Genomic DNA, 10,473 nt, shown 5'->3' with positions numbered 1-10,473 from the left:
CACTATATGTTGGGGTTCAGTCGGCCCGGTTGGAATGCACGAGAGTCCAGATATGGACCTTATCTGGTTGTACTTGTATGTTAGTTCCTAGATAGTTAGGTGACATAGAAATCAAGACGATCGCTCCTGTTTCCGTTGGATAAACATTGTCGATTATACCCTCCGCTACGGCTAATGCCCTATTTCAGAACCCTCAATGCCCCAATGAAGAATCACGAGAAGCCTCTTCAGACAGAACCGATAATGCCATGTGATGCAGGGTGTATAATGAGAGATGGGCGATACGGATAGAGGGAATATCCTTTAACTTTGAGAGAAAGATAAATAGCCAGCCACCTCCGCATTGTTCACAGTCGACTCAATCTACCACAACGTTACATTACAACACCAACTAACCTACTTGGCTAACTGCCACCTGCTTTGATAATGTTCAACACAGCTTTCGTCGCCTCTCTTTTCCTCCTCCCATTGGCCACTGGCGCCCCAGCCGTCGAGATCGAGGAGCGCCAAGCGCCATGTCACAATGTGCACATCTTCCTAGCTCGTGGCACTGACGAGCCTTATCCAGGTCGTCAAAGCTCGATTGTCTCAGCCGTTTGCAGTGGCTTGACTAGCTGTGACTACGAGGACATCAATTACCCGGCAAACTTCAATACATACTGCACTTCGATATACGCTGGGATCAACGGCGGTCTGTCACAGGTAATGGCATATGCAAATCGGTGCCCCGATTCTAAGCTAGTCTTGAGCGGCTATTCGCAGGGTGCTCAGCTCTTTGGCGACATGCTTGGTGGCGGTGGGGGGCAGAGTTTGGGATGTACTCAGCAGTCCAACTCTGCGTTGAATCCGGCGACTTCGCCTGGCAACAAGAGTAAATCTTTCTGCCTAATTCGTATGGTGTTCAGGCTTAAATGGCTAATCTGACCTGTATAGTTGCTGCTGTGCTGTTCTTTGGCGATCCTCGCCACGCTGCCAGCCAGGCCTACAACACTGGTACCGGTTCTTCAAGAAACGGCGTAAGCAGATCAATTTGTCCTAGTAACGCCTAAAAAAGACCTAATGCTTCCCCTTTAACAGATAAACCCTCGGATGGGTGCTCAATTAACCTCGCTGAATCGCTATTCTAGCCAAATCCGATCGTGGTGTTTGGCAGGAGATAATGTGTGCGCGCAGGGTACTGATCCAGGCGCCCACACGTCCTATTTCAATTTGTTCTCTCAGGAGGCAGGTGCTTGGGTCAAGATTAAGGTCTAAGGGCTCTGTGCGAGTTGTGAAATTGGACGTAGGGGGTTGGACCGTGCCGGGTCAGTACGGCTCACGACTGGCATGGCCTTGGCTGTATATGTGCAGCTGAACTTTTTTCAGTCGCTATTTACTACTATTTAAGGCAGTAACTTATTGTTCAAGCATGTCATTTTAGTTTGCTTAGACTTGTTCCATCGGGGACTACATGCACTGATAAGAACCTGTTCAGATTGTCTTATCTGTCATCCCGCAAGCCGGGTTTATGAGGTGCAATCTCACTGCTACCCTTGAACTTATCTCCACCTCCGCCACTTCGTCTTTTTATACGCCGGGATAAAGCCCTAGGTCGATCCCCTGGTATGCACCATATAGTACAGGCAATGGTTGGGAGCCATCAATGTCTCTGTCAGAAGCTTCCGAATTGGCTACAAGAAGCCCACGGCAACAGTATGCGCCTGTCATGTTCATGGCAAAGGCAGCCCGGGTGCCTGTTATTAACGACCCAAACATCCCATTGCTGCCTAACACCATGCCCTTGAACTCCTACCAACTGAGAATACTCAAGACACGTCATAAGGACGTCAGCTCTTCATGCCCTGAGTCACTTCTCAGGTAGTAGCCCTTATCTACAGATGACGACATCAAGGCACTGTGGACTGAATGGCTCATGTCGCCGCACAAACCGCGCACCTGGCTACGCTCAAAACGTAACCTCAGGTGAGTGGCCGAGCCACACAGGGCTATCGTCGCTAGGCGTTTGGCCCATGAACAGGAGGTGGCGAGATTTACGATTGGCTTATTTCATTCAGGGCTGAGATTGCAAGGGCTCATGAGCTAGTCAAGGAATCCGAGTCCACCGACCTCATGGCAGAGTGGCTTCTTATCCCGAAGGTCAGGCTCAGACGCACCTGGCTACACCAAGGAAGTCGGCCAAGAGTCGGCCTTAGCTGTCAAGAGACATTACACGACTGTTATAGGAGCAGTCCGCCTCTGCCCATACTTGGGTCGAAGTTGATGATGCGTGACATGCTATTGAACAAATGGCAACAGATCGAATATTTGCGCACTCATATATTGCAAAGACAGTCTGTGATGTGTTGACACTGTAACCTTATAACTCTTACCTATTCTACTCACCGTTGTATGATACGCCGCAAGAACTCTGTGTAATCTCGATCCTCACCAGCTTCCATGAGGCTACTGGCCCCTGTTACGTTCCAGGTAGATAGAGAGTTCGGGGCGTGAGCGGTCTGCTTCAGGCCATTCAATGAGCATCTGCGTAATCCCGCTCTTCCATGCAAACAAGACAGCGCTAAACTCCGCACAAATGCCGCGTTCTAGTAGGGGAATTACAGATTGGACGCATAGAGTAGCTAATTGGTATATGATTGCGTCATAGCGTGTCATCCCTGGCAGAAAATCAGGGAGCCATGCAGAGAGAGGTTCCATTAGCGCCGCACAAATACCGCTGACAGGGATTTGCATTTTTAGAAGCATTTATTCTGGAGAAGAACAGCTGGTAGGAAATGTCCTTGGTACTCCTTCAAGCTTGGTTTGTTCATTCCTTCTGGTGGGCCTGGCTGAAATGGTATGGTCTTTTATGGGCTTCGTTGTTTGGCCTGGTGACCTTTCTGGTTTGGCCGTAAGGTTACATACTTTCTGCGCCTCTTCTCCTTTTCTTTCTTTCTTTTTCGCATCGTTTCGATGTACGCGACTTCTTTTATTCTTTTTATTTTTACCTTTCTTAGTTATTTAATAACCTCTTAAATTAACGTGCTCCTTTCAATATCCAGTGTAGCATCGGAGCACAACACATTACTCGTCAATTTCAAGCTCTACCACATATACGACCACATACATCTTTACGTCGAGATGCTTGTGCCATCTCTTTCTGTCGCCCTCTACGCTGTAGGCACGACAGCTGCACTACGCCAATTCAATTTCACCGTTCACAGCGCCGTCAACTCTCCAGGCATGCCATACCCAGCCTCATGAGCTGAATGAAACACTCAAGCCAGTGACACTAACTGCTACATAGATGGATTCGAGCGCGAAGTTTATCTCATCAATGGTTAGCAGCCAGGGCCTTTGGTTGACGTGGATGAAGGGGACGATGTCGAGATTTTTGTCCAGAACGACTTGAATGTCGAGACGACCATCCATTGGCATGGTTTGTTATCACTTTGATCATACGTGCCGCATTAACAATCACTTAAAACAATTTCCCCAACTAGGACTCCTGCAGAGAGGAACTCCTCATATGGATGGTGTGCCAGGTGTTACACAGGTTAGATTAACCTCCTCCGAGCATTCCCTTTTCCATTGTACCAAGCCTCACACAACAAATCTATAGGACCCCATCCCTCCAGGGGGCAACTTTACCTATCGGTTTTCTACGGCATCTCAATACGGGTTCTTCTGGTACCATTCTCACTTCCGTGCCTATTATAACGATGCCATTCGCGGTCCACTCCTCATCCGACCGGCCGCATCACGCCCACGCCCGTTCACGACACTGGCTAAAGATGAGGATGATCTCGCAGCGCTTCTAGCGGCTGAGCAAAACGCGACAAATGTACTTCTGAATGACTGGACGCACGAATCCTCGGATGTTATATTTGCGCGATATATCAAGACCGGTGCCTTTCCGTCGTGTGTTGATAGTATTTTAGCTAACGGCCGAGGAAGGGTACAGTGCCTCCCTAAGAGCACCCTCGAATCCGGACCAGGGCTCAAAATGCAGCCTCAAAACACAACTAGAGCCCTCGGGACATCAACAAGCACTTCTGAGATGCGATACATGTCAGATATGTCAAGCATGGACATGTTGAAAGGACGCGATATGCATGGCATGACCATGGACTCACCTGTGGGCCCAGCCACATTACATCCATCTGCTATCATGTCATTGGACCATTCCACTTCTCCAGCATCTTCAGGGGCACCTGGAATGCCGGGGATGGACACGCTGAGCCCCCGTGGCTGTACGCCGCCCATGATGTTCAAGCCGGGATTCAATATATCGTCGCTGCCGCCCGAGACCTGCATGAACACGACCTCGCCTTTACTTATCATCTCTACGGGTCAGTCGAAAGGATGGCTGGCTCTCAACTTGGTCAATTCTGGTGCCGTCAGTGCCTTGAGGGTTTCATTGGATGCGCATTCAATGTTTGTTTATGCTGCCGACGGCCTTTATACTAATCTACAAGAGGTGAATGTGAGCATCTCTTGGCAGTATCATAACGTGATTTCCACTGACCCAAGTTAGGTCCTTCATATGGAGCTTGGCCAACGGTATTCCATTATGGTCAAGCTTGATCAATCTCCTGGGAATTACTATCTGAGATTCACTACTTTCCCTAGCGGCGACATGCAGCAAGTCCTCGAAGGGCAGGCGATTGTGTCATATAATGTAAGTGCGCTGGTCTTCAACAGTTCACAAATCAGTAGTAGCTCGCAGGATCCTGACTCTCTAGGCTGACAATGGTTCCACTACGGGCGTTATGGAAGATCCAGCTATGTCATGGATGTACATTAACGGCTCAGCTAAGATCGGCGCTGCCCTACTTGACCCCTCGGCGCTATCTCCATTCGACGGCCACAATTTGCCACCTTCGGGGCGACCCGATAAGACATTGTCTTTTGTTGTGAACCAGACAGACATTGTGAGCTGGGTAATCGACCGCGCTCCGTTCTCAGAGCCAGATGTCCCTATCATCTATGGGGAAAACTCCTCCGGCTGGAATTCAAACACGACGATACACTTACCAATCAACTCAACTATAGATATCATCCTGAGCATTTCAAACCAGTCTCTGGATACGGTGCGTTCTACCTTCCTTCCGGCTTGAGAAAACAGGGTCGCTTGGATACCAAGTACTGACGCGTAAGTGGGAAGATGGGCCATCCGATACATCTTCATGGCCATAAATTCTGGGTTCTAGGTTCTGGCGAGGGGCCATTTCCGTATGCAGCCGTCACAGATGCGCCTGAAAACCTCATTAACCTTCGAAATCCCCCTTACCGAGACACGATGGGCCTCCCTTCGCAAGGGTGGGCTGCAATTCGGTAAGTCGCGTCGAGGGGGTTTTGATATCTACTCCGGTGCTAATAAGTCACTGTATAGTTATGTGACGGATAACCCCGGTGCGTGGATATTCCATTGCCATCTTCAGTGGCACGTCGTTGTGAGTTTCTCAATTGATAGGCCCGATTCTGCCTACTGACGTTGAAATAGGTTGGCATGGCGATGGTGCTTGTTGAAGGCGGAGACCAGATTCCTGCACTGGTTGGACAATACAATAAAACAGCAGATAGAAGCGGAGCGACCGTGTCGATCGCGAGCCGTTATGGTCCTTCCGCCGCACTTGTTGCTATCGCGATTGTCGCCATCCCGCTTTTGTATTGATCTTCAACCCGTGTATTAATCGCACAATATGTAAGTTAAATCGTCTACCACAATGGGCTACTGGTATAGAACGATTTGTCTTTGCTGGCTTTGGCTTACACCCTAGGTTCTCTCTGCCGGAATACGCTCTCAGCCGCAAGTCGCAACTGCAAGTCACAATACATATCCCTTTTTAACTGCTCAAATACTATACGGATTTACTGCACATTAACTAACATATAATATATGTAAGATGAGTCTTATAGAGAAGGAACTTATATACCTTTTGAGACAATTCAGGGCAACTTTGATATACGTTTAAAGAGCGACAATAAGAGTTATCGCCATGTCTCATGTGTAACCTATAGCTCGACCACCAACTTCTTTCCACTCACGCCTTTACCAATCTTATCTACAGCACCTTGGATTTCCTCAAGTCCTTTCCCAACAACCTCAGGATGCGGCATACACTTCATTGTCCCATCTTCAAGCGCTCCAGGAAGCCAATCAATCCATATCTTCTTCCCAGTGTCGGTGGAGCCTAGAAGAACATGACCATTGACCAGAACTTGCACGCCATCAGGTATCCTTCCAGGTACCGGCAAGCCAGGAGGAAGTATAGTCCCCAGACATTTCTTTCCTGGGAGCCTGTCTGCAATCGTTGCACAGGCCGTAATAGCAGTATCCGAGTATACAGAGCAGTAAACTCCTGCAAGCTCGCCAACGTCGCTCAGAGTGGTGATGATGTCTTCCACAATACCGTCTTTCTTGTAGTCAAAGATGTAGTCCACGCCCATCTCTCTCAGTAGCCCGTGGTTGTGCCCGCTCGCCGTAGCCGCAACGATATATCCTGCTGCTTTCACAGTTTGTATGCCATTCGAGCCAACACTTGAGCTGCCTCCCCAAACCACGACGATTTTCCCCTTGGAGTTCCTCTCTGTTCCAGCACTGGGTAGATCGAGGCCCATCAAAGTGGGACTGAACAGCATAGCAGCTGATGTTGTGAGTCCCATAGGAAGGACTGCTGCTTCTTTGTAAGGTATACGATCTGGGATCTTGGCTACCATGGGCTCAACCATGATGGAGTAATCTTGGAAGGCCCCATACTTGTTATGCCCTTTCTGCCATGCCATTGCGTGGCCGACTACACGGTCGCCGGGCTTCAATCTTGTCTGATCAGGGCCAACAGATACGACTTCTCCAGACACGTCGGTGCCGCTGACATAGGGGTAAAACTCGGGTTTGATGACGATGCCGAGCTTTTGAACAGCGTGATCGGCTGGGTTGACTGCAACGGCGCGTACACGAATGAGTATCTCATTCCCAGTTGGAACAGGAATTGGCGAGGGGGTAATGACCATGGGATGAGCCTTTGGGTGTGGCAGCACCGCCAATCGGTTCAGTGTTTCTGTGGTTGAAGACATGATGGGAAAGACCTTTGCGATATAATGGAGTTAGATGGTAAGACGCACTCAAAATTATTCTGTATTCCAAGAATAATTAAAGGACTTGGCACTTTAATACACATTGATATCGGCATCGGTTGTTACCTTTGTTGATTGCCCGGTCCTGGACTTAAGATTATCACCAACGTTAACTCCGGGTACAGTTGGAAGCCAAGTTCCCGGTTAACAACTCTACATTTCATTGAAGAGCAATTATTCTTATCGATAAGAGTGAGCGGGAGTATTCTCAAGGCACAATTTGCTTAGTACCCAGTATACTTCCAGCCAAGCCCTGGACACATTCAATGCCAGTTGGCTAAAACCTTGAATGGCATAATTTGGACGCTGACCTGAAACGAATGATTCGTATTTTGTATTTACATGACTCTACCTCGCACAAGGCCGACGAAAATATCTAGTGGTTTCAGGAATCCGGGTTTACTAAAACATAGCGGAATCGCGGCTTTCCAGCCTCAAAGTCAACGATAGCCTGGTTTGCCTCTGACATAGGACGCATCTCGACCCAGGGCTTGACGTTCTTATCTGCGACCAGCTGCAGCATTTCTTTGATCTCAGCTGGCGATCCAATGCTTGAGCCTGCAATCCTTCGACGCGCCCCAGTGAGACTACCAGGTCGGAACGGGAGTTGACCTTCAGGAAGTCCAACTTGGACGAGAGTGCCGTCTAGTCGTAGAAGGCCGATATAATCAGCGAGAGGCATCTGTAGCAAAGTCCATTAGTGGTCAATCAGCTTGATCTGGAATGTGCATCACACCTTTGGAGACGATACAGTTGAGATGATGAGGTCCAACCTCCGAGAGTTCTTCTTTTCCCATCCCTCCTCGTCGGCAGTTGCGATATAATCTGTACACCCCAAGTCCATAGCTTCCTGTCTCTTGCTCTCTCTGCGCGAAATACCTACAACTTCATCGGCCCCAAGCGCACGAGCAAAGAGTACAGCAAAATGTCCTAGACCCCCAACGCCAACGATACCGACCTTCTTACCAGGTCCAGCACCAAATTGCTTCAGAGGCGAATAGACAGTCACGCCGCCACAAAGAAGCGGCGCTGCATACTCTGGTGCGACACCCTCAGGGATGCGAAAGACGAAGTGCGATGGGCAGCGGTGATAGCGAGCATATCCACCTTGGGTTTTGTCGCCTGTGGAGAGGAACTTCGAACCGTACGTTGGGGCCATGCGGGTGCAGTAATTCTCTTCTCCAGAGGCGCACTCATTGCACTTTGGTCGCTCCTGGTTCTCATCGTCGAACTTACGATTGAGGCATGCGTCGGACTGGGCGCCGACACCGACGATGTCGCCGACTTTGATGCCGCCTTCAGCTTGACTTCCAACGCGTACAGCGACGCCGACGATTTCGTGGCCTACCACGACGGGGTATGGGGCTTGACGCTGTGGCACAAAGACATTCGTTAATGGTGTCTCGTGTATCGATAAGCTTCGTTTAGACTTACCCAGCCTGATCGTAGGACGTGAATATCGGAGCCGCATATGCCGCAGTGGGTGATGCGGATATCAACGTCAGTCTCCTCCCACTTCTTGGGCTCGTACTCTTGCCAAACCATATTCCCTTCCGCTGACTTCTCATCCTCTCCCATCCATCCCTCAAACTTGTAATCAGTAGGCATCTCTAAAGAATTATCTCTTACAGTAGTTAGCTTTGGCAAGTGACAGTGAAAACAAGTTCGGATGGCTTATCGGAGGGCTTGCATGTGCATTATATGCCGAGGAATGTTGACGTAATGAGACGTAATGAGGGAAGTTCCGTCAAGAGCTCGGTTTCTCGTTGTTGCGGGGCATTTAAGACACAGCATGGAGTCTAGATGGGTGATTGGCTAGTGTAAGGCTCCGTCTTACATCCCTGGTTCCGTCGGGACGCTAATCACATCTCCGTCGGAGTTGATAAGCAAGTCTAGCCAATAGCGATCTCACCGTAGCTCCCATCCAGGCACTAGACAAGGTAGCTAACGATTAAGTCAAACCTTATCGTTCAGCAACATGCAGTGCTCCTCACCTGGGGGCCGCCACGTACGTAGAGCTTCAACAGCTATAAGAGCACAGCTTCCAGCCGTTCCGAAATGTTTCGCAACATCGATTAAGCTTACGCCTCCAACTTAATTTGACTCACTCATCCCATCAATACTGTATCAACAAACAGCCTGCTCTGCAACTCATCAAAATGTCCAAGCAAGACGACAAGACTCCCGTCCGTGACACAGCGGAGGATGACGCCTACTTCCCCTCACCCTTCTCCCTCACCCAATACGTTACCGCCAAAACAGATTTTGACGGCGCCGACTATCCCAACAAATACAAAGGCGGCAAATGGAAGATTCTCATGATCGGCACCCAAGAGCGCTATCTCAAAATGGCAGATGGCAAGTTCTTCTCTACGGGAAATCACCCAGTTGAGATGCTGCTGCCTATGTATCACCTTGACGCTGCTGGCTTCGATATTGATGTCGCTACGCTCTCGGGTGATCCTGTCAAGCTTGAGATGTGGGCTTTTCCTAAAGAGGATGAGGCTGTCAAGTCGATTTATGACAAGTATAAGCAGAAGCTTCGCAGCCCGCTTAACCTCTCTGAAATCTGGAGTGGCCAAGACGGCAAGGGATTTAGTCAAGATACTCCTTACCTGGCAGTTTTTATTCCTGGCGGTCACGGCGTGTTGAATGGCATACCCTTCAGCAAGACCGTCGGCGATGTTCTTCGCTGGGCTCACGCCAATGACCGCTTTTTTATAACGCTTTGCCACGGGCCTGCTAGTATCCTCGCCGCAGACGTTGGAAAGCCCGAGGGTTCCAAGTTTATTTATGAGGGATATAGCATCGATGTGTTCCCTGACTCTCTGGACCAGGGTGCCAATATCGACATTGGCTATATTCCCGGCAAGATGGAGTGGCTGGTTGGCGAGCGGCTCAAGAAGCTCGGGGTTACGCCGATCAACAAGACCATCTCCGGTGAATGCCACCGCGACCGTCTGCTATTGACTGGCGATTCGCCGTTGGCTTCGAATAACTTGGGCAAGCTAGCTGCCAAGACTCTACTGGAAGAGGTGAACAAGTAGAATCCGATCCCCGAGCGCTGGGGTAAAGGAAAAAGCATCATGTAACGAGGGTAGTTAGGCTCTGATACAGAAGTGAGAATAAATTACCTTCACCATATGTTCAATATGATATACCTGGATCTTGGTGTAATATAGATCTTTACATAACAACAGAACACATCATTTTCCCCACAGAGTTGTGTGCAGATGCTTTTCGTCCAGTCTTGCGTAAATCCACTAACCCTTTCCTGCTGATCTGCGCCCCACTGAGTCTTAACAGTACACAAACGGCATAAGTTAGTGGGGGAAATGAGGGGTACGGAGGTTCCGA

General features: G+C 49.3%; 5 protein-coding genes across 5 annotated transcripts; 3 read left to right on the top strand and 2 right to left on the bottom strand.

Moving 5' to 3' along the window:
- Positions 1 to 426: 426 nt before the first annotated feature.
- Positions 427 to 1,254, top strand: FVEG_03351 (hypothetical protein; the record flags this gene model as incomplete). The annotated part of the gene is made up of 3 exons (XM_018890968.1): positions 427 to 871; positions 934 to 1,016; positions 1,078 to 1,254. The coding sequence occupies 3 exons, from the start codon at positions 427 to 429 to the stop codon at positions 1,252 to 1,254; spliced, it is 705 nt and encodes a 234-aa protein (XP_018747391.1).
- Positions 1,255 to 2,957: 1,703 nt separating this feature from the next.
- FVEG_03352 (hypothetical protein) lies at positions 2,958 to 5,975 on the top strand. Its single transcript, XM_018890969.1, has 8 exons — positions 2,958 to 3,217; positions 3,284 to 3,532; positions 3,599 to 4,462; positions 4,514 to 4,657; positions 4,722 to 5,069; positions 5,144 to 5,313; positions 5,372 to 5,432; positions 5,483 to 5,975. Exons 2-8 carry the CDS (start codon positions 3,389 to 3,391, stop codon positions 5,651 to 5,653), a joined length of 1,902 nt encoding a protein of 633 aa, XP_018747392.1. The 5' UTR covers positions 2,958 to 3,217; positions 3,284 to 3,388; the 3' UTR covers positions 5,654 to 5,975.
- A 19-nt stretch (positions 5,976 to 5,994) lies between these two features.
- FVEG_03353 (hypothetical protein) lies at positions 5,995 to 7,056 on the bottom strand (the record flags this gene model as incomplete). The annotated part of the gene is made up of 1 exon (XM_018890970.1): positions 5,995 to 7,056. One exon carries the CDS (start codon positions 7,054 to 7,056, stop codon positions 5,995 to 5,997), a length of 1,062 nt encoding a protein of 353 aa, XP_018747393.1.
- Positions 7,057 to 7,399: 343 nt separating this feature from the next.
- Positions 7,400 to 8,840, bottom strand: FVEG_03354 (hypothetical protein). Its single transcript, XM_018890971.1, has 3 exons — positions 8,551 to 8,840; positions 7,853 to 8,488; positions 7,400 to 7,798 (listed from the first exon to the last, which is right to left on the bottom strand). The coding sequence occupies exons 1-3, from the start codon at positions 8,722 to 8,724 to the stop codon at positions 7,502 to 7,504; spliced, it is 1,107 nt and encodes a 368-aa protein (XP_018747394.1). The 5' UTR covers positions 8,725 to 8,840; the 3' UTR covers positions 7,400 to 7,501.
- Positions 8,841 to 9,154: 314 nt separating this feature from the next.
- FVEG_03355 (chaperone hchA) lies at positions 9,155 to 10,352 on the top strand. The gene has a single exon (XM_018890972.1). The coding sequence runs from the start codon at positions 9,276 to 9,278 to the stop codon at positions 10,161 to 10,163; it is 888 nt and encodes a 295-aa protein (XP_018747395.1). The 5' UTR covers positions 9,155 to 9,275; the 3' UTR covers positions 10,164 to 10,352.
- Positions 10,353 to 10,473: the final 121 nt, after the last annotated feature.

This window comes from Fusarium verticillioides, chromosome 5 (genome assembly GCF_000149555.1).
Source record: "Fusarium verticillioides 7600 chromosome 5, whole genome shotgun sequence".
NCBI classification, from domain to species: Eukaryota; Fungi; Ascomycota; class Sordariomycetes; order Hypocreales; family Nectriaceae; genus Fusarium; species Fusarium verticillioides.
The sequence above is the reverse complement of the archived record's forward strand: the minus strand, read 5'-3'. Positions and strand labels throughout refer to the sequence as shown.